General features: G+C 45.5%; 1 protein-coding gene across 2 annotated transcripts in view; it reads right to left on the bottom strand.

Moving 5' to 3' along the window:
• Nucleotides 1–9,913: 9,913 nt before the first annotated feature.
• hexb (hexosaminidase B (beta polypeptide)) overlaps nt 9,914–22,985 on the bottom strand; it is an 85,842-nt gene continuing 72,770 nt past the window's right edge. For both annotated transcript variants that reach the window (XM_085990402.1, XM_085990398.1), the window contains 3 exons: nt 19,857–19,947; nt 10,713–10,817; nt 9,914–10,439 (listed from right to left, as the gene is read on the bottom strand). In XM_085990402.1, the coding sequence (XP_085846528.1) occupies nt 10,376–10,439; nt 10,713–10,817; nt 19,857–19,947 (260 nt within the window). In that variant the 3' untranslated portion in view covers nt 9,914–10,375. The remainder of the gene's footprint in view (nt 10,440–10,712; nt 10,818–19,856; nt 19,948–22,985) is intronic.

The following is a 22,985-nucleotide window of genomic DNA, read 5'->3' as shown; positions in this document are numbered from 1 at the left end:
AAAAGACTAAAGACGGAGGAAGCCCTAGAGGAGTATAAAAAGTGCAGGGGCATACTTAAAAAAGAAATTAGGAGGGCGAGGAGGGGCCATGAAATAACACTGGCGAGCAAAATAAAGGAAAATCCTAAGATGTTTTATAAGTATATTAAGGGCAAGAGGATAACCAGGGAAAGGGTAGGGCCCATTAGGGACCAAAGTGGCAATCTGTGTGTAGAGCCAGATGATGTAGGCGGGGTTTTAAATGAATTTTTTGCATCTGTGTTCACTATGGAGAAAGACGATGTAGACATAGAAATCGGGCATGGGGACTGTGACATACTTGAACATATTAGCATCGAGAGGGAGGAGGTACTAGCGGTTTTAGCAGGCCAAAAAGTGGATAAATCCCCAGGCCCGGACGAGATGTATCCCAGGCTGTTGTATGAGGCAAAGGAGGAGATTGCAGGGGCTCTGACACAAATTTTCAGAACCTCTCTGGCCACAGGGGATGTACCAGAGGACTGGAGAACAGCTAACGTAGTACCATTATATAAGAAGGGTAGCAGGGATAAACCAGGGAATTACAGGCCAGTGAGCCTAACATCTGTGGTAGGGAAATTATTGGAAAAAATTCTGAGGGACAAAATTAGTCTCCACTTGGAGAGGCAAGGATTAATCGGGGATAGTCAGCATGGCTTTGTCAAGGGTAAATCACGTCTGACAAATCTGATTGAATTTTTCGAGGGGGTGACTAGGGGGGTGGATGAGGGAAATGCTGTGGATGTGGTTTACATGGACTTCAGCAAAGCTTTTGACAAAGTCCCGCATAGGAGACTGGTCAAGAAGGTAAGAGCCCATGGGATCCAGGGTGCCTTGGCGCGTTGGATCCTAAACTGGCTGAGTGGCAGGAGGCAGAGGGTGATGGTCGAAGGTTGTTTTTGTGACTGGAAGCCTGTGTCCAGTGGGGTACCTCAGGGATCGGTGCTGGGTCCCTTGCTGTTTGTGATCTACATAAATGATTTGGATGAGAATGTAAAAGGTATGATCAGTAAGTTCGCGGATGACACGAAAATTGGTGGGGTGGTAAATTGCGAGGAGGAAAGCCTCAGGCTACAGGACGATATAAACGGGTTGGTCAGATGGGCGGAAAAGTGGCAAATGGAATTTAACCCTGAAAAGTGCGAGGTGATGCATTTTGGACGGACAAATAAGGCAAGGGAATACACAATGAGTGGTAGGACCCTAGGAAGTACAGAGGATCAGAGGGACCTTGGTGTACATGTACATAGATCCCTGAAGGCAGCGGAACAGGTAGATAAGGTGGTTAAAAAGGCATATGGGATACTTGCCTTCATTAGCCGAGGCATAGAATGTAAGAGCAGGGAGGTTATGATGGAGCTGTACAAAACGCTGGTGAGGCCACAGCTGGAGTAGTGTGTGCAGTTCTGGTCGCCTCACTATAGGAAGGATGTGATTGCTTTGGAGAGGGTGCAGAGAAGATTCACCAGGATGTTACCTGGGATGGAGTGCCTCAGCTATGAAGAAAGACTAAACAGGCTGGGGTTGTTTTCCTTGGAGCAAAGAAGGCTGAGGGGGGACCTGATTGAGGTGTACAAAATGATGAGGGGCATAGATAGGGTAGATAAAGAGGAACTTTTCCCCTTAGTAGGGGGGTCAATAACAAGGGGGCATAGATTCAGGGTAAGGGGCAGGAGATTTAGAGGGGATTTGAGGAGGAACTTTTTCACCCAGAGGGTGGTTGGAATCTGGAACTCACTGCCTGAAAGGGTGGTAGAGGCAGGAACCCTCACAACATTCAAGAAGCATTTGGATGAGCACTTGAAATGCCATTGCATACAAGGCTATGGACCAAATGCTGGAAAATGGGATTAGACTGGACAGGGATTGATGGACGGCGCAGACACGATGGGCTGAAGGGCCTCTGTGCTGTATAACTCTATGACTGGAGGATCGCTCTGCTATAAATAAAGGGGATGTTTCCTTGTCTTATCTCAGTGTCAGTTGAAGCATTGACTCCTGCACAAAGTGGGGTCACCGCTTCTCAGTGACACCGAACTAATGGAAATACGTCACAAACAACAGAACAAAAGATACTATACGCACTTTATTTATCTTCTCGCTAACTTTTTATTTCGTGGATCCCCTGGAAAGCCTCTACGGACCCCAGTTTGATAACTACTGTATTCGGACATGGAATACCCGACCAGAAACATGGAAGCAGAATCCATGATAGCTTTTAAAAGGGAAGTGGATAAATATTTGAAAAAGAAAAAACTTTGAAAGGTATGTGGGTGGGGGGGGGTTGACAGTAGGGGAATGGGACTAAGTGGTTGGCTCTTACCGAGAGCCAGCACAGGGGCTGTAAAATTTAATTATTTTGTTTTAATAGTTCAAAGAAGCTGGGAACAGGGGCAAGGGGGAATTTTAACTCCCTTCACTCGGCAGAAACCGACAGAACAGAAGTTAAAATCGAGCCCCAGTTAAGGTCATTCCCTTTTCTTAAACTTTGTATAAATTGCTGAGTTTGAGGCAGTGTTGTTTTCACGAGTTCCACCATCTCTATTTGTCTTGCTAAGTTACAAGCTTCTCTGCGATTTTGCAACACTAATAAACCTGTTTGTGCTGCCTCATGTGACAGTGCCATAGTCATGAAATAACGTGTGTTGTATCTACATATTCTCCCCAGACACAAGCCTCTTCACCAATCACAAGCTTGTTGCTTAGTTCCTGTAATTAAAAAGAGGAAGTGGAGCAATACATTTTCATAATGGTATTATTTTGCAATCCACACAATGGTATCTAATTACAGGAACTCCTCCGTCTACTATTTGTCATAATGACAGTGAAAATGGCACAATATTTTTGGAATAGTGTTGCATGTTTCCTGATAATTTTATAGGGATGACAATCTCCCTGTAATTCAATCTGTCTGTAAATGGAAGAGCTACCCAATTACCTGAAGCAGGCGGGAAGTGCTTAAATATGCAAATCAAGATCCTACATTGGTTCTAATTTTCAGGTACAAATGGACAGAGCATATGCAGTGCACACTCTGCCCATTTTTAATCAGGCAATGAGCAGCCTAACCAGCGGTCCTTAAAGGGACCGTTGGTGGCCACTCAAAACACAGCACAGGAAACTACAACGGCCCAGAAATTCGGGTCCCCACGGGTGAGTACGCACGGGGTACTCACCTGTAGGCCCAACGGAAGTGCCGGTTTCGTGCATGCGCGGGAAACTGGAACTTCCGTTCCCATAAAGGAAGGGGTTTACAGGTCGAACGCGTACACCGGAGAGGCAGCGCGTGCGCATGGAACTTACGTTTTTTTTCCAGGTTTCTCCGGGAGGGTAAGTCTCCAGCAGTTACATCTTTAAAATGCAGGCGCAAGGCCTGCTTTTAACAAGGTAAGTGGTGAATTAATTAAAATTAAAACACTTTTTCCACAGGTTTATTATTTTTAAATACTTTAAAGAAAGGTAAGTTTATTTTTAGCCCCGTTAGAAAATGTAATTAATTTTTTCAAAAATTTAAATTGTTTGAAAGTTATTTTATGTAATTTATAGTTATTTTAAAAATGTGATTTAAAATTTTTTTTATTTGAAGTTTGTGATGTTTTGGGGCTTATAGTATTTATAGTTTTGACAGCTCTTCCTGTCAATTTTATGAATGGGCATTCCCTGCTACCATTGGCTCCCCATGGCCCACGTGATCCCAGGGGACGCATCGAACTAACTGCGCCCCTGGGATCACGCGGGCCGGCAGTTGGAGCAGGCCCAGGATCGGAATCCCACGCGGGCCCACAACTCGATGGCCTCCAACCCGAATTTCTGGGCCTTTTTTTTTCGTGGGCCCAGGAGGAGCAGGAGTGAGTTAAGAGATAAGAACATAAGAAATAGGAGCAGGAGTTGGCCATTTGAGCCTTTTTTATTCATTGATGGGATGTGGGCATCACTGGCTGGCTAGGCCTGCATTTAGTGCCCATCCCTAATTGCCCTTGAGAAGATGGTGGTGAGCCGCCTTCTTGAACCGCTGCAGTCCATATGGTGTAGGTACACCCACAATGCTGTTAGGAAGGGAGTTCCAGGATTTTGGCCCAGCGACAGTGAAGGAACGGCGATACAGGTTCAAGTCAGGATGGTGTGTGGCTTGGTGGGGAACTTGTAGGTGGTGATGTTCCCATGCGTCTGCTGCCCTTGTCCTTCTAAGTGGTAGAGGTCGCGGGTTTGGAAGGTGCTGTTGAAGGAGCTTTGGCGAGTTGCTGCAGTGCATCTTGTAGATGGTACACACTGCAGCCACAGTGCGCCGGTGGTGGAGGAGTGAATGTTGAAGGTGGTGGATGGAGTGCCAATCAAGCGGGCTGCTTTATCCTGAATGGTGTCGAGCTTCTTGAGTGTTGTTGGAGCTGCACTCATCCAGGCAAGTGGAGAGTATTCCATCACACTCCTGACTTGTGCCTTGTAGATGGTGGAAAGGCTTTGGGGAGTCAGGAGGTGAGACACTCGCTGCAGAATTCCCAGCCTCTGGCCTGCTCTTATAGCCACAGTATTTATATGGCTGGTCCAGTTCAGTTTCTGATCAATGGTAACCCCCAGGATGTTGATAGTGGGGGATTCAGCGATGGTAATGCCATTGAATGTCAAGGGGAGATGGTTAGAGTCTCGCTTGTTGGAGATGGTCATTGCCTGGCACATGTGTGGTGCGAATGTTACTTGCCACTTGTCAGCCCAAGTCTGAATGTTGTCCAGGTCTTGCTGCATATGGACACGGACTGCGTTAGTATCTGACGAGTCTCGAATGGCGCTGAACAGTATGCAATCATCAGCGAACATCCCCACTTCTGACCTTATGATGGAGGGAAGGTCATTGATGAAACAGCTGAAGATGGTTGGGCCTAGGACACTGCCCTGAGGAACTCCTGCAGTGATGTCATGTGATTGAGATGAATGACCTCCAACAACCACAGCCAACTTCCTTTGTGCTAGGTATGATTCCAACCAATGGAGAGTTTTCCCCTTGATTCCCATTGACTTCAGTTTTGCTAGGGCTCCTTGATGCCACACTCGATCAAATGCTGCCTTGATGTCAAGGGCAGTCACTCTCACCTCACCTCTGGAATTCAGCTCTTTTGCCCATGTTTGGACCAAGGCTGCAATGAGGTCTGGAGCCGAGTGGTCCTGGCAGAACCCAAACTGGGTGTCAGTTAGCAGGTTATTGCTGAGTAAGTGCCGCTTGATAGCACTGTCGCCGACACCTTCCATCACTTTGCTGATGATTGAGAGTAGACTGATGGGACGGTAATTGGCCGGGTCGGATTTGTCCTTTTTGTAGACAGGAGATACTTGGGCAATTTTCCACATTGCCAGGTAGATGCCAGTGTTGTAGCTGTACTGGAACAGCTTGGCTAGGGGCGCAGCTAGTTCTGGAGCACAAGTCTTCAGTACTATTGCCGGAATGTTGTCAGGGCCCATAGCCTTTGCAGTATCCAGTGTCTTCAGCCATTTCTTGACATCACGTGGAGTGAATTGAATGGGCTGAAGACTGGCATCTGTGATGCTGGGGACCTCAGGAGGAGGCCAAGATGGATCATCCACTCGGCACTTCTGGCTGAAGATAGTTGCAAATGCTTCAGCCTTGTCTTTTGCACTCACGTGCTGGGCTCCACCATCATTGAGGATGGGGATATTTTTGGAGCCTCCTCCCCGTTAACTGTTTAATTGTCCACCACCACTCACGACTGGATGTGGCAGGACTGCAGAGCTTTGATTTGATCCGATGGTTGTGAGATCGCTTAGTTCTGTCTATCGCATGTTGCTTCCGTTGTTTGGCATGCAAGTAGTCCTGTGCTGTAGCCTCACCAGGTTGACACCTCATTTTTCGGTATGCCTGGTGCTGTTCCCGGCATGCTCTCCTGCACTCTTCGTTAAACCAGGGTTGATCTCCTGGCTTGCTGGTAATGGTAGAGTGAGGGATATGCCGGGCCATGAGGTTAGATTGTGGTTGAATACAATTCTGCTGCTGCTGCCCCACAGCGCCTCATGGATGCCCAGTTTTGAGTTGCCAGATCTGTTCGAAATCTGTCCCATTTAGCACGGGGGTAGTGCCACACAACAGTGGAGGGTATCCTCAACATGAAGACGGGACTTCGTCTCCACAAGGACTGTGCGGTGGTCACTTCCACCAATGCTCTCATGGACAGATGCATCTGCAACAGGTAGATTGGTGAGGATGAGCTCAAGTAGGTTTTTCCCTCGTTGGTTCCCTCACCACCTGTCGCAGACCCAGTCTGGCAGCTATGTCCTTTAGGACTCGGCCAGCTCGGTCAGTTGTGGTGCTACCGAGCCACTCTTGGTGATGGACATTGAAGTCCCCCACCCAGAGGACATTTTGTGCCCTTGCTACTCTCGGTGCTTCTTCCAATTGGTGTTCAACATGAAGGAGTACTGATTCATCAGCTGAGGGAGGGTGGTAGGTGGTAATTAGCAGGAGGTTTCCTTGCCCATGTTTGACTTGATGCCATGAGACCTCATGGGGTCCTGAGTCAATGTTGAGGACTCCCAGGGCTACTCCCTCCCGACTGTATACCACGGTGCCACCACCTCTGGTGGGTCTGTCCTGCCGGTGGGACAGGACATACCCAGGGATGGTGATGGTGGTGTCTGGGACATTGGTTGTAAGGTATGATTTGGTAATTATGACTATGTCAGGCTGTTGTTTGACTAGTCTGTGGGACAGCTCTCCCAATTTTGGCACAAGCCCCCAGATGTTGGTAAGGAGGACTTTGCAGGGTTGACAGGGCTGGGTTTGCCGTTTCCGGTGCCGAGGTCGATGCCGGGTGGTCCGTCCGGTTTTATTCTTATTGTTTTTCGTAGTGGTTGTTTACAACTGAGTGGCTTGCTCGGCCATGTCAGAGGGCATTAAGAGTCAACCACATTGCTGTGGGTCTGGAGTCACATGTAGGCCAGACCAGGTAAGGACGGCAGATTTCCTTCCCTAAAGGACATTAGTGAACGAGATGGGTTTTTACAACAATCGACAATGGTATCATGGTCGCCATTACTAAGACTAACATTTAATTCCAGAATTAAATTGAATTTAAATTCCACCAGCTGCCGTGGTGGGATTTGAACCCATATCCTCAGTGCATTTGACCGAGCCTCTGGCTTACTAGTCTAGTGACATAACCACTACGCCACCGCCTGCTCCCTCATTCAATAAGATGGTGATCTACCTCAACGCCATCTTCCCGCACTATCCCCATATCCCTCGGTTCCCTTACTATCAAAAAATCTATCGATCTCCGTCTTGAATATACTCAACAACTGATCATCGGGGTAGAGAATTCCAAAGATTCACAACCCTTTGAGTGAAGAAATTTCTCCTCACTTCAGTCTTAAATGGCTGACCCCTTATTCTGAGACTGTGACCTAGTTCTAGACTCCCCAGCCAGGGGAAAACATCCTCCCAGGATCTACCTCGTCAAGCCCTGTAAGAATTTTATATGTTTCAATGAGATCACTTCTCATTCTTCTAAACTCTAGATTAATCTTGCCATGGTGCTGGTATATTTGAGTCTGTTTTATAATTAATTAAGGCATTTCTTCTTTAGCTGCAGGGTTGCTCATTTTCCAGTTCGATTAGTTTTATATTTTGTTGTTCAGTTACTATGCCGTTCATTCCTGGTTTTGTTGGATGAGTTTGTGGGATTTACAATGCTATTTTCCACTTCTGGCCACCCTAGTTTCAGGCACAAAATAGACAGCTGTGAGTTGAATTTTTTTTCCCTAAGTGTCATCCAAGGCAGCATCAAGCACTTCCAGGTCACTTGCAACACAGCCACATGCAGAGTAAAGCTCCCTCTGTCTCAACAGGTAGTTCAGGCACAGAAATGTTCTCCCTATTGTACCACTGTGAACGTTCTCATTTCCCACAAAGCCATTCTTATGACCTTTCAGCCAATTTGTGTTGATTATAGGCAGTTTTCTAACATATATCCACTAGGAACTGGATAAACACTGCAAAAACTCATAGGACCCTTAAAGCTGACACAGGAGGTTCATTCCATCCAACTCAGAGCCAGGTCCCTGACAGGGTGCACTACACCAATGAACTAAATCACTAACCTGTTTGGTGATGTAGCTACTTGTGGTGCAGGCATGGAAGTCATTAAGATAAACAAGGCCATAAACGCACACAGAATCCTTGGGTTTTATTAAAAGGCAGAGCATACAAAAGCAGGGAGGTCATGTTAAACTTGTATAACCTTAGTTAGGCCACAGATGAAATACTGGGCCTTGGTGAGATCACACCTGGGGTACTGTGTACAGTTTTGGTCACCTTAGAGGGAGTGCAACAAAGGTTCACCAGACTGATTCTTCATTGCAAATTATTAATGTTTGTTATTCATTCCTGGGATGTGGGTGTCCCTGGAAAGGCCAGCATTTATTGCCCAAACCTAATTACCCTTAAGGTGTTGGTGAGCTGCAGGCTGCATGTTGAAGGTTCTCCCAATGCTGTTAGGGAAGGAGTTCCAGGATTTTGACCCAGTGACCATGAAGGAATGGCAATATATTTCCAAGTCAGGATGGTGTGTGACTTGGAGGTGTTCCCATGCACCTGCTGCCCTTGTCCTTCTAGGTGGCAGAGGTTGTGGGTTTGGGAGGTGCTGTTGAAGCCTTGGCAAGTTGCAACAGTGCATCTTGTAGCTGGTACACACTGCAGTTACGGTGCACCAGTGGTGGAGGGAATGAATGTTTAAGGTGGTGGATGGGGTGCCATTGTCCTGGATGGTGTTGAGCTGCTTACTTGGATGAGTGCAGCTCCAACAACAGAAGTGGAGAGTATTCCATCACACTCGTTACTTGTGCCTTGTAGATGGTGGGGAGACAAGTCACTCACCACAGAATACCCAGCCTCTGACTTGCTCTTGTAGCTGGTCAAGTTAATTTGGTCAATGGTAACCCCAACCCCCCCCCCCCCTTGATGGTAATGACATTGAATGTCAAGGGGCATTGGTTACCCCACTTCTGACCTTATGATGGAGGGAAGGTCATTGATGAACCAGACTACCCTGAGGAACACCTGCAGCCATGTCCTGGGGCTGAGATGATTGACCTCCAACAACCATAACCATCTTCCTGTGTGCTAGGTATAACTCTAGTTGACTGATGTCATGGGCAGTCACTCTCATCACCTCTGGAATTCAGCTCTTTTGTCCATGTTCGGACCAAGGCTCTAATGAGGTCAGGAGCGAAGTGGTCCTGGCGGAACCCAAACTGAGCATCGATGATAGGTTAGTTATTGGTGAGTAAGTGCCATTTGGTAGCATAATTTAATTTTAAATTATTCACTAAATATCTAGCAATTGACCATTTACACTTGTTGGCAAGGCCATCACATGAGGCACAAATTTAAGATAATCACAAGGAACTAGAAGGGAGAATAGAATAAAACAAACATTCAGGGATTTTCCAGATAGAGGCTTTACTGATTTTCTGCTGAAGTTACAATGGCTGATCAGGAGAAGCCCTGAGGAAATTCTAGCAAATGTCTAAGAGGGTGGTTAGAATTTTGTATCAACTATTACAAACTATTGAAGCATAATTGATTTGTTTTTTTTTTATAAATGGAATTCCATAGCTGGAATCCCAAGCATCACCTCACCATCATTTACATGTAGGCTGACAGAAATGGAGGTGGAGGAAAATGTTGAGAGCCTAGGTTCTGATGAACATTAGCAGCTTCTTTCCACAGATACTGCCTGACCTGCTGAGTGTCTCCAGTATTTTCTGTTTTTATTGCAATAGCTCAGCAATTTCATACAATTGTGTACTCCACTGCCAGATTACCAAACTTTTGTCTTTGTACCAGTTAAGTGGCTCTACAACTGCATGTTAAGCATGAAAAGGAAGACAATTACTGGTGTCATGGCCAACTTTTATTATTCATATTCAATTAAATCATACATTTCAAAGCAGATATTCTAATAATCATTGGGTTATACATCAAGGATATTTAACCACCTTGTCAAATGCAAAGGACATATAGCCCAGAGACATTAAAATAATTTGATACGTGAGCTTTTGTCACATTTTAAAGTACTTTTTTAAAAAACTGATCAATTTGGCAAAATTAAAAAGCAAGCAGACATTATAGCATCTTCACAAAGCAACAATGTAAAGTCCAGAAGAGGGCAACAATAAATTTCTAAAATATTGATCTTTATTGTACAATAATTTCAAAACTATTAAAAAAATTCATTTTTGTTCAGAAACATCTCCAATTCTATCAATTTTCATTGAAACTCCGCACAAACCAACATAAAAGTAGGCACATTAGTTTCTATTTGTAGACAAAATTCATTTGATCAGTTGAACTCTATAACACTTTGTACTCATAATCACAGTAGCCAACATAGAGTGGCTCAGCTGGTATCCCACGTCTGCAAGAAAAAAAACCAAGTCACTTCCTAGTACAAACTCTGCGATTCAATGAACAGTAGCGCTCATCAAGGGTACGGTCTTTCATTATGCTCAATATCAGCTACTACCCATAAGACTGCTATTGACCATCTTGAAATACACATTAGAATCTCCTTACTTCTTTACTATGGGAATTGGTGAGGGAGTGATTTAAAAAAAAAAAAACAATTTGCACAATTATTTTTAACTATTTCACATTGCACTGAGCAGTATAGTATTAAATCATTCCTTACCGGACCATGCGGCAGCGATGTTTGGATAGCCTCTTGTACGCATCATTTAAATCGGTTGTTTCTGCACTGCTCCAAAGACGCTCACTTACAGCACTTGCCCGAGGCCTTCAGGGAAGGGAAAAATTAGATAGTTATGAGCAACATTCTCAAGTTTGACAGTATACAAAAGTTAGCCAAATGATATGGCATGGCTGGCATCAGTTAACAGCCCAAAATTAAGGATTCACATCACTTTTATGCCACTTTATTCTGTTCCCACCTATGGATGATGCAAGGGCTTAAAATGCACACCAGGCAATGGCAAATTAGAGAGAGTTTTATTTTTGGAGAGGCTGAGCACCCTACACAGGTGAGATCTTATGCTTTCAGCAACTAATAGGGAAAAACTCCATTTGACTCATCAGGATGTGTTCACTTATGCCAAATTGAACTCTTTTGGATATTAAGGGAATCGAGGGATATGGGGATAGTGCAGGAAGGTGGAGCTGAGGTAGAAGATCAGCCATGATCATATTGAATGTCAGAGCAGGCTCGTGGGGCCGAATGGCCTACTCCTTATGTACATCCTCCAGGAGGGTGGATAGCTCTGTCAGCTGGCACGGACAAGAGCTGAAAGGCCTCCTTCTGTGCTGTAAATTTCTATGAGGAAGCAGCAATGCTTTGCGGGCCAAGAGCCAACCTCTTTACAGCTACTGAACTTCCATGATACCCGTAAACATTTCTGCCTTCTACACTTGTGCTCATCTTCACATTGTTAAGACAAATTGAAAGCTGGAAAAGGAGCATGGGAGTGATATCTAAGTCACTAAACAGAAAAATGGAAGGGAATCTGGAGAGAAACCCTCAAAATAACAGGACCAGTACCAGTGGTTATGTTACTGGACTAGTAACCCAGAGGCCTGGACTAATGATCCAGAGACATTAGTTCAAATCCACCATGGCAGCTGGGGAATTTAAATTCAGTTAAACAAATCTGGAATAAAAACTAGCATCAGTAATGGTGACCATGAAACTATTGAATTGTTATAAAAACCCATCTGGTTCACTAATGTCCTTCAGGGAGAGCAGCGCAGCAAACCTGGTCAGGAACAGAGGTTCAGAGTACTGGTAAGGGCGATGGTTCCTCTAGGGAGTACTGCCAGAACTGCGTCCACAGCACCGTGGGTGGCTCAGCTGTACTGGAGTGGGGAGGGGGGGGGGGGGGAAAGAGGAGGGAGAGGGAGGGGGAGAGGGAGCAGATTAGATAGTTAGGGGAGCAGACAGGCGTTTCTACAGCCGCAGATTTGGCTCCAGGATGGTATTTTGCCTCCCTGGTGCCAGGGTCAAGGATGTAATGGAGTAGTTAGGGTGAACAGCCAGAGGTCATGGTCCATATGGTTACCAACAACATAGGTAGAAAGAGGGATGAGGTCCTGCAGGCAGATTTTAGGGAGCTAGGAAAGAGACTAAAAGCAAGACCTCAAAAAGGTAGTAATCTCCGGATTACTCCTGGTGCCACGCGCAAGTATAGAGCAGATGAATGCGTGGCTGGAGAGATGGTGCAGAAGAGAGGGCTTCAGATTCCTGGGGCATTGGGACTGGTTCTGGGGGAGGTGGGACCTGTACAGGCCGGACAGGTTGCAGCTCAACAGGGCCAGAACCATTATCCTCGCGGGGAGGTTTGCTAGTGCTGTTGGGGAGGGTTTAAACTAATTTGGCAGGGGGATGGGCACCAGGATGTAACATTAGAATGGGGAAATAACATGCTCAAAGGGCTGGGAGAGGCAGAGAGCACTAAAGTAAGAAATAGTAAGGTATTAGGTGGGGTCCAACTAAGAGAATAGCAGATGGTCCAAGATAGGTTTACAGTGTATGTATGTGAGCACACGAAGCGAAGTAAACAAGGTTGGTGAGCTGCAGGCACAAACAGCCACATGGGAATATGATGTGGCAATAACAGACCTGGTTCAAAAAAGGGCAAGATTGGGTATTAAATATTCCTGGTTATAAGTGTTCAGGCAAGATAGGAGGTGGTGTGGCAGTATTGGTTAAGGAGAATGAGGATGTCCTGGAGGAGTCAAGGACAGAATCTATATGGCTAGAGTTAAGAAATAAGAGGTGCCATTACACTACCAGGCGTATTCTATAGACTAAATAGGGGGAAAGATATGGAGGAGCAAATTTGCAGAGAAATTAGAGAGGTGCAAAAACTATAGAGTCGTGATAATGGGGGACTTAAATTATCCTAATATAGTCTGGGATTGTAATAGTGTAAAGGGCAGAGAAGGGGAAGAATTTCTGAAGTGTGTTCAGGAGAACTTTCTTGATCAGTATGTTTCCAGCCCAACGAGGGAGGAGGCATTGCTGGATCTGGTTCTGGGGAATGAGGGTCGGTCAAGTGTCAGTAAGTGAATATTTAGGGAACAGTGATCATAGTATCAATGTTTATATTAGCTATGGAAAAAGGACAGGGAGCAATCTAGAGTAAGAATGTTTAACTGGGGAGGGGGGGGGGAAAAGAGAGGGGGGAGGCCAATTTCAGTGGGATGAGAACAGATCTGGCCTGGGTAAACTGGAATTAAAGATTGGCAAACAAAACTGTAGTGGAACAATGGGCTGCCTCTTAGAGGAAATAGTTCCAGTACAGTCAAGGTACATTCCCACAAGGGGGAAAGGTAGGGCAACTACAGTCAGAGCTCACTGGATGACTAAACAGATAGAGAATATGAAGCAGAAAAGAATGCATGATAGATGTCAGGTTGCAAATACATCAGAGAATCAGGCTATATATAGAAAGGGCAGAGAAGTGAAAAAGTAAGTAAGAGGGGCAAAGAGAGGTTGAGAATAAAATGGCAGCCAACATAAGTAATCCAAAAGTCTTCTATAGGCATATAAAGAGTAAAAGGGTAGTAAGGAGGGGCCAATTAGGGACCAAAAAGGAGACATATGCATGGAGGCAGAGGGTATGGCTGAGGTACTAAATGAGAACTTTGCATCTGTCTTCACCAAGGAAGAGGATGCTGCCATAGACAGTGAAGGAGGTGGTAGTGGAGGCACTTGATAGTTTAAAAATTGATAAAGGAGGTATTAGAAAGGCTGGCTGTACTTAAAGTAGATAAGTCACCAGGAGCAGATGGGATGCATCCTAGGATGCTGAGGGAATTGAAGGAGGAAATTGTGGCGGTACTGGCCATAATATTCCAATCCTCCATGGATACGTGGGTGGTGCCAGAGGACTGGAGAATTGAAAATGTTACACCATTGTTCAATAAAAGGGTGTAAAGATAACCCAGCAACTACAGGCCAGTCAGTTTAACCTTGATAGTGAGAAAGCTTTTAGAAACAGTAATCAGGGATAAAATCAACAGATCACTTGGATAGGTGTGGATTAATTCAGGAAAGCTAGCACGGATTTGTTAAAGGCAAATAGTGTTTAACCAACTTGATTGAGTTTTTTGATGAGGGTAATGCAGTTGACATGGATTTCCAGAAGGCATTTGACAAAGTGCCATATAATAGGCTTGCCAGCAAAGTTGAAGCCCATGGAATAAAAGGGACAGTGGCAGCATGGATACGAAATTGGCTAAGTGACAGGAAACAGAGTAGTGGTGAACAGTTGTTTTTCAGACTGGAGGAAGGTACAGTGGTGTTCCCCAGGGGTCGGTTCTAGGACCACTGCTTTTCTTGATATATAGTAATGACTTGGACATTGGTGTACAGGGCACAATTTCAAAATTTGCAGATGACACAAAACTTGGAAGTAGTGAACAGTGAGGAGGAAAGTGATAGACTTCAGAAAGAGACAGGCTGGTGAAATGGGCAGACAGGTGGCAGATTAAATTTAACACCGGAAAAGTATGACACCCCTCACTGTAACACTGATATACCCCACACCCCCTCACTAACACGGATATACCCGACACCCCTCACTAAAACCGATTTTGGTAGAAAGAATTTTGGTTAAAAGAATGAGAGGACAGGACATATAAACTAAAGGTTACAATCCTACAGTAGGTGCACAAACAGAGACACCTGGGGGTATATGTGCACAAATCGTTGAAGGTGGCAGGGCAGGTTGAGAAAGCAGTTAAAAAGGCTTACAGGATGCTGGGCTTCATAGAGGAATAGAATACAGAAGTGTGGAAATTAAGAGTAACCTTTATAAAACACTGGTTCGGCCCCAACTGGAGTAGTGTGTCCAATTCTGGGCACCACACTTTAGGAAGGATGTGAAGGCCTTGGAGAAGGTGAAGATGATTTATCACAGAAACCCCACAGTGCAGATAGAGGCCATTTCGGCCCATCGAGCCTGCACCGACATATCCCACCCGATCCCCGTAACCCCTACACCAACACATATCCCAGTAACCCCACGTATTTAATCCCCCTAACACTAAGGGTCAATTTATCATAGCCAATCAACCTAACCCGCACATCTTTGGACTGTGGTAGGAAACCGGAGCACCCGGGGAGGAAACCCACGCAAACACGGGGAGAATGTGCAAACTCCACACAGTCACCCGAGGCCGGATTCGAACCCGGGTCCCTGGCGCTGTGAGGCAACAGTGCTAACCACTATGCGAGGATGATTCCAGGAATGAAGGACTTCAGTTACGTTGATAGATTGGAGAAGCTGGGGTTGTTCTCCTTAGAGCAGAGAAGATTTGACAGAAGTGTTCAAAATCATGAGGGGTCTGGACACAGTAGAGAGAGAAACTTCCCATTGGCAGAAGGGTCGAGAACTAGAGGACACAGATTTAAGGTGATTGGCAAAGGAACCAAAGGCAACGTAAGAAACTTAAGTAACGAATGGTTAAGATCTGGAATGCACTGCCTGAAAAGGTGGTGGAGGCAGACTCTCTTATCTTTCAAAAGGGAGTTGAATAAGTATCTGAAGGAAAAAAAATTGTAGGGCAGCAGAGTGGGACTAGCTGAGTGGGCATGGGCCAAATGGCCACCTTCCACCTATGATTCTATGGAAATCTGCCATCCTTACCTGGTCTGACCTATGTGACTCCAGACCCACAGCAATGTGGTTGACTCTCAACTGCCCTCTGAAATGGCCTAGCAAGCCACTCAGTTGTAACAAAAAAACAGCACTACAAACAACAGTAATAATAAAACCAGACAGACCACACAGCATCAACCTCGGCACTGGCTACGGACAAGACAACAGCACACCCAGCCCAGTCAACCCTGCAAAGTCCTCCTCACCAATGTTTGGGGACTTGGGCCAGAATTGAGAGCGCTGTCCCACAGTCTAGTCAAGCAACAGCCCGACAGTCATACTGAGAATCATACCTTTCAGCCAATGTCCCAAACTCCATCACCATCCCATGGTATGTCCTGTCCCACGGGCAGGACAGACCCAACAGGGGTGGCGGCACAGTGGTACTCTGTCGGGAAGGAGTGGCCCTGGGAGTCCTAACATTGACTCTGGACCCCATGAAGTCTCATAGCTTCAGGTCAAGCATGGGCAAGGAAACCTCCTGCCGATTACCACCTATTGCCCTCCCTCAGCTGATGAATCAGTACTCCATGTTGAACACCACTTGGAAGCACTACTGAGGGTAGCAAGGGCACAGAATGTACTCTGGGTGGGGAACTTCAATGTCCATCACCAAGAGTGGCTCGGTACCACCACTACTGACCGGGTCCTGAAGGACATAGCTGCCAGTCTGGGCCTGTGACAGGTGGCGAGAAAACCAACACGAGGTGAAAAACCTACTTTACCTTGTCACCAATCTGCCTGTCGCAGATGCATCTGTCCACAACAGCAATGGTAGCAGAGTCATTTGAGATGAAGTCCTGTCTTCACACTGAGGACACCACCCTCCATCATGTTGTGTGGCACTACCACTGTGCTAAATGGGAGAGATTCAGAACAGATCTAGCAGCTCAAAACTGGGCATCCAGGAGGTGCTGTGGGCCATCAGCAGCAGAATTGTATGCCACCACAATCTGTACCCTCATGGCCTGGCATATTCCTCACTACCATCAAGCCAATAGGAGTATAGAAGAGCATGCCACGAGCAGCACCAGGTGTACCTAAAAATGTGGTGCCAACCTGGGGAAGCTGCAACACAGGACTACATGCATGCTAAAAAGCAGAAACAGTGGGCTATAGACCAAGCTAAGCGATCCCACAATCAACAGATCAGATCAAAGCTCTGCAGTCCGGCTACATCCAGTCGTGAATGGTGGTGGACCATTAAACAACTAACAGAAGGAGGAGGCTCCATGACTATCCCCATCCTCAATGATGGTGGAGCCCAGCACGAGTGCAAAAGACAAAGCTGAAGCGTTTGCAACTATCTTCAGCCAGAAGTGCCGAGTGGATGATCCATATCTGCCTCCTCCCGAGGTCCCCACCACCACCACAAAAGCCAGTCTTCAGCCAGTTCTATTCACTCCCAAGTGATAAAGAAACGGCTGAGCACACTGGATACAGCAAAGGCTATGGGCCCTGACAACATCCCAGCTGTCGTGAAGACTTGTGCTCCAGAACTAGCTGTGCCTCTAGCCAAGCTGTTCCAGTACAGCTATAACAATGGCATCTATCAGACAATATGGAAAACTGCCCAGGTATGTCCTGTCCACAAAAAGCAGGACAAATCAAATCCGGCCAATTACCGCCCCATTAGTCTACTCTCAATCATCAGCAAAGTAATGGAAGGTGGCGTCGACAGTGCTATCAAGCAGCACTTGCCAGTAACCTGCTCACTGATGCCCAGTTTGGGTTCTGCCAGGACCACTCGGCTCCAGACCTCATTGCAGCCTTGGTCCAAACATGGGCAAAAGAGCTGAATTCCAGAGACGAGGCGAGAGTGACTGCCCTTGACATCAAGGCAGCATTTGATCGAGTGTGGCATCAAGGAGCCCTAGTAAAATTGAAGTCAATGGGAATCAGGGGGGGAAACTCTCCACTGGCTGGAGTCATACCTTGCACAAAGGAAGATGGTTGTGGTGGTTGGGGATCAATCATCATAGCCCCAGGACATCACTGCAGGAGTTCCTCAGGGCAGTGTCCTTGGCCCAACCATCTTCAGCAGCTTTATCAATTACCTTTCCTCCATCATAAGGTCAGAAGTGGGGATGTTTGCTGATGAATGCAGTGTTCAGTGCCATTCGCAACTCCTCAGATAATGAAGCAGTCCATGCCTGCATGCAGCAAGACCTGGACAACATTCAGGCTTGGGTTGATAAGTGGCAGGTGACATTTGCGCCACACAAGTGCCAGGCAATGACTATCTCCAACAAGCGAGCGTCTAACCACCACCCCTCGACATTCAAAGGCATTACCATCCCGAATCCCCCACCATCAATATCCTGGGGGGTCACCATTGACCAGAAACTTAACCAGCCACAAATACTGTGGCAACAAGAGATCAGAGGCTGGGTATTCGGCAAGTCTCTCACTTCCTGACTCCCCAAAGCCTTTCCACCATCTACTAGGCACAAGTCAGGAGTGTGATGGAATACGCTCCACTTGCCTGGATGAGTGCAGCTCCAACAACACTCAAGAAGCTCAACACCATCCAAGACAAAGCAGCCCACTTGATTGGCACCCCATCCACCACCTGAAACATTCACTCCCTCCACCACAGCTGCAGTGTGTACCAGCTACAAGAGGAACTGCAGCAACTCGCCAAGGCTTCTTTGGCAACACCTCCCAAACCCACAACCTCTACCACCTAGAAGGACAAGGGGAGCAGGAGCATGGAAACACCACCACCTCCAAGTCCTGACTTGGAAGTATATCACCGTTCCTTCATAATCGCTGGGTCAAAATCCTGGAACTCCCTCCCTAACAGCACAGAGTACCTTCACCACACAGACTGCAACGGTTCAAGGAAGCAGCTCACCATCACCTTCTCAAGGGCAACAATGCTGGCCTTGCCAGCGACACCCACATCCCATGAACAAATATTTTTAAAAAAAGTGACCAACACAAAACTTGCATACTGAATGTACCACAGCTCAAGCTTCATAGATTAAGCCCTGTCGGACAAATGACAAAGAGGATGTGGCAAGACTGCCACACTTTCTGGTCATGTCCCCCAAAACCACCATTTTAACACGTGATCAGGATGCGACAATGGCCATCACCAGCACGGACGTCCCTTCAAAGCCATGCTGCTGTTTACTAGTCGTGTTCCCAGGGGTGCAAGATATGTTTGATATACTAAAACTAGCACAACTCACTGCTAACAGCCATATGCAATCCCCACCTGTTGTGAAACCTTACTCTCCCCACAAATGTAGGTTAGGCATCTATGGTATATAGATTCTGTCCAGAACTGGAAAAGTGTCAAGTAGCCTGAATCGTTTTTACTTATAAAATAGGTCCTCTATCAAGCCTCAACATGACACGCCCCTGCAGGAGGAGGGATGGTTAATACCACAGAATACATATCTCAACCAGAATAGGGAAAAGTGACCAAACCCAAAACCACTAGTGGAGGGGGTGTAATTGTCTGTCCAGCTGGGCTGCCCCCACCTGGTGTTTGCCATGGACCTGAAGTGCTAAATAAAATGCAGAGTTGAAAATATAAATGTATTTAAGTTTGAAATTTTTTACACCTAGACTGTTAATTGCTAATATTTTTCAGCTTTCCTATTACAACATATAATCCATTTGTTTGTAACATGTGGTTTCTCTCAAGGTCCTTCTCACCCAACAGGTACTGAAGGCAAGAGAGGAAAAAGGATGATTTAAATCCAGGTCCCCCATTATTTAAGGAGGTGTGGAAAGTTGGAAAACCCATTAAACATATACCGTCAAGAAATCTAACTTCAAAGTTCCAAACCCTTACATTATGAATACTTGAGCAGATAGGTTGACAATGTTCCGCAATTTGCAGTAGCTTTGGCATAGTGCAAATACAATTCAAAATGTGAAACTAGTGTTCAATGTAGACTGGTTGCACCATAACAGACCTCACTGCCAACAGCTTTGGTGAAAAGGAAAAGCAATTCAAAATTTCAAAACGATGATATAAAAATCCAAACCCAATTGTTTTTAGCAGAACTAGATAAGCCCTATTGAATTATATTGCCCTGCATTAATACAGGTTTGATTTGTAAATATATGTTGATGATATCTCTGGGGTGAGAAAGATGTACTGCTATCTAATATATTATACAAGTGGAAAGGTTTGCTACCATAATCGTGAAGCAAGATTGGTTGCATCCACATATTCTCCCCAGAGACAAGCCTCTCCCCCAATCACCAGCTTCTTCTGTGCTGCAGTTCCTATAGATGAAAAAGAGGGAAGGTTACTACTGGACATAACTATCACTAATCCCAATTTCTAGTTCAATTATCCAAGTCAATTAATTGGGTCTTAAACCACTGCCAAAACATTTACCATAAATGATGTTTAGAACAAAATCAACTTTGAACCACATCTTGAAACTATTTACATTCTATTTCAGCACATTGTAAAGATAGATACTAGTATTCAACTGGTGCACGGATAGTATACGGCAATGGCAATATTAGGATGAAGAAGACAGATACCATAAGGACCAGAGTACATTTTACAGAATCCTTAGTAAATAGGAATTTGACATATAAGCCAAGCAAACAATACTTAAATCAGTGACGCCAACTCTTGAATTAATCGCGACACGCAATTTTTAATTTCAAACTGCACCACGCTGCTGCACTGGAAACAGCTTCAGATTTTAATCTAACCGACCCCGTGAGCACGGAAACCATTAGTTACCATGAGCCAATAGGAGGAAGGGGGCAACAAAAAGATAGCAAATCAAAAATAGACTTCTGGGCACACTGGTGAGGACCAGACCCCACTCCTCGGCCATTTTCAGCGAAGGGCAAAAGTGCTCACCACGGTGGAACTTCCTTTCTACAGACCCCTTTCCCGACATCCTGGGCATATCTTTGCCAATGTGCTACAGCGCATCCCGGTCTAGTCACCCCACCGGCCAGTGTGGACTCTGCTCGTCTCCCCATCTCTGTGGTACTAGTATCCCGGTGCCTGCCCATCCCTCTCTCCTCAGAGATAATCATACTGCACTCTGTATGGGGGCGACTGTCTGTGCTGTGACATCACTCACTCTTTCAGATTCACCACCACCCCAGTCTCAGTGATGTGTTCATTAGGCAACGCTCCTGCATCCCGGAGAAGGGATGGCCCTGCATCATGTCATCATCCCCAATATAAGGCAACCCTTTCATCGGAGTGACCAACCGCCTATCGTCCCTTAATGTTATATTGGTATAAATAGCAGACAGAAGAGCACCTGGGGAACACAAAAAGATTTGCATTTATAGTGCGCATTTCACGACCACAGGACGTCCCAAAGTGCTTTACAGCTAATGAAGTACTTTTTGAAGTGTGGTCACTGCTGCAAGGTAGAGAAATACAGCAGCCAATGTGCACACAACATGCTCCTACAAAGAGCAATGTGATAATTACCAGATAATCTGCTTTAGTGATGTAGGTTGAGTGATAAATATTGACCAGGGCAGAATAGTGCCAGGGGTCTTTTACATCCACCTGAGAAGGCAGATGGGGCCTTGATTTAATGTCTCATCTGAAAGATTGTATTTCTGACAGGGCAGCATTCCCTCAGTACTGCACTGGAGTGTCAGCCTAGATTTTGTACTCAAGTCTTTGGACTGGGACTGGAGACCACAACCTTCTGACTCAGAGGCTAGAGAGACACTGAGCCAGGGCAGACATTGTGTACTGTTGGGTAGCTGCTACAATTATAGCAAGTTGTATATAAAATTTAAGGGAAGCACCCACTCAGTAATGCCAACTCTGATGAATTAATCGCAAGTCACACAATTTTTAATGAAAATTTACCCCAACTTTCAAAGGGTGGTGATAACTGGTAGGATTTTCAAAAAGTTTTTGTAAAGCATTTTCAAATACAGTAATATAGTTTTTGTAAAGAGCTGTGACCTGTCGAGATTAAACAAAGCCACTAATAAGGTTTATAACCCAAAAATATCAACTCTATTTTTGAGAGTTTGTCTTGTGATTTATGATGCAGTGGGGTTGGCATTACTGTTTAATTCATTTTTAGGCAATTTTATCAGATTAAATTTACCTCAGATTTATTATAATAGTAAAAGGATGCAATAGTATATATTAAGCCAAGTCTTCTAAAATGTTCCTTGTCACTTATGGCTAGCTTATAGTTCATGAGAAAGATTAAACAGTCAACAGCTCAAATACTATAGGCACCAAATACATCCAAGTTAGGTGCTGGTAAAGCACATGGTCAGGGGAGTGGTTAAAAAAGCTTTAAAAAATGATGGAATACACAAGGTGAATCCTCAAAAATATATAAAAGTCCCTTATTAAAACCCAATGCTGCTTCTATTGTTATTGGTTCAAAATTTAGATAAAGGATGCAAAGTAATGTTCTCTTGTATACTTGAGTGTATGTGGAGTCTGAAGCAATGCAAAGACTGCCTACTGCCACCTCTAACATAGCCCGCTTTCACCTCAGCCCATCTACTGCTGAAACCCTCGTCCATACGTCACCTCTAGACTCAACTATCCCAATGCTCTTCTGACAGTCGCCCATTCTCCATCCACCGTGGACTTCAGCTCATCCAAAACTCTGCAACGTATAGCCTAATCACTCACCCACACCCCTGTCCTTGCTGACGTACATTGAGGGACTGGGAGCCAATGCCTCAAATTTTAAATCCTCACTGGCGTTTAAATCTCTTCAGGGCCTTGCCCTTCCCCATCTGTAACCTCCTCTGCATCCTTTCCAAAGCCTCATTAATTGCCCATGTGAAGATGCCAAAACAGGACAGAAGTCAAACAAAGGCCTTATAGAAAGGACAAATAGTCTGCTTCATCTTAATCAATTGTCCTAGAAATACACCATTTGCTCTAGCTATTGCATCGTTCATGAACCTTTAGAGATGTGTGCACTACAATGCCCCAATCTTTTTCTCCACTGGCTTTATTTATATTATTACTTTTCCCTAAAGGGTATGTTAAGCATTCTCCCTGCCGACATTCTCCCCGTGCTTGCGTGGGTTTTTTCCGGGTGCTCCAGTTTCCTCCCAGTCCAAAAATGTGTGGGTTAGGTTGATTGGCTATGATAAATTGACCCTTAGTGTTACGGGAGTTAAATACGTGGGGTTACGGGGATAGGGTGGGATATGTGTTGGTGTAGAGATTACGGGGATCGGGTGGGATATGTGTCGGTGCAGGCTCGATGGGCCGAAATGGCCTCTATCTGCACTGTGGGGTTTCTGTGACATGCATAACACTTTACTTTTCCAAGTTAATCATC

Source organism: Somniosus microcephalus, chromosome 1 (genome assembly GCF_052327205.1).
Source record: "Somniosus microcephalus isolate GS21.2 chromosome 1, FLI_Smic_1.0, whole genome shotgun sequence".
In the NCBI taxonomy this organism is placed as follows: domain Eukaryota; kingdom Metazoa; phylum Chordata; class Chondrichthyes; order Squaliformes; family Somniosidae; genus Somniosus; species Somniosus microcephalus.
The sequence above is the reverse complement of the archived record's forward strand: the minus strand, read 5'-3'. Positions and strand labels throughout refer to the sequence as shown.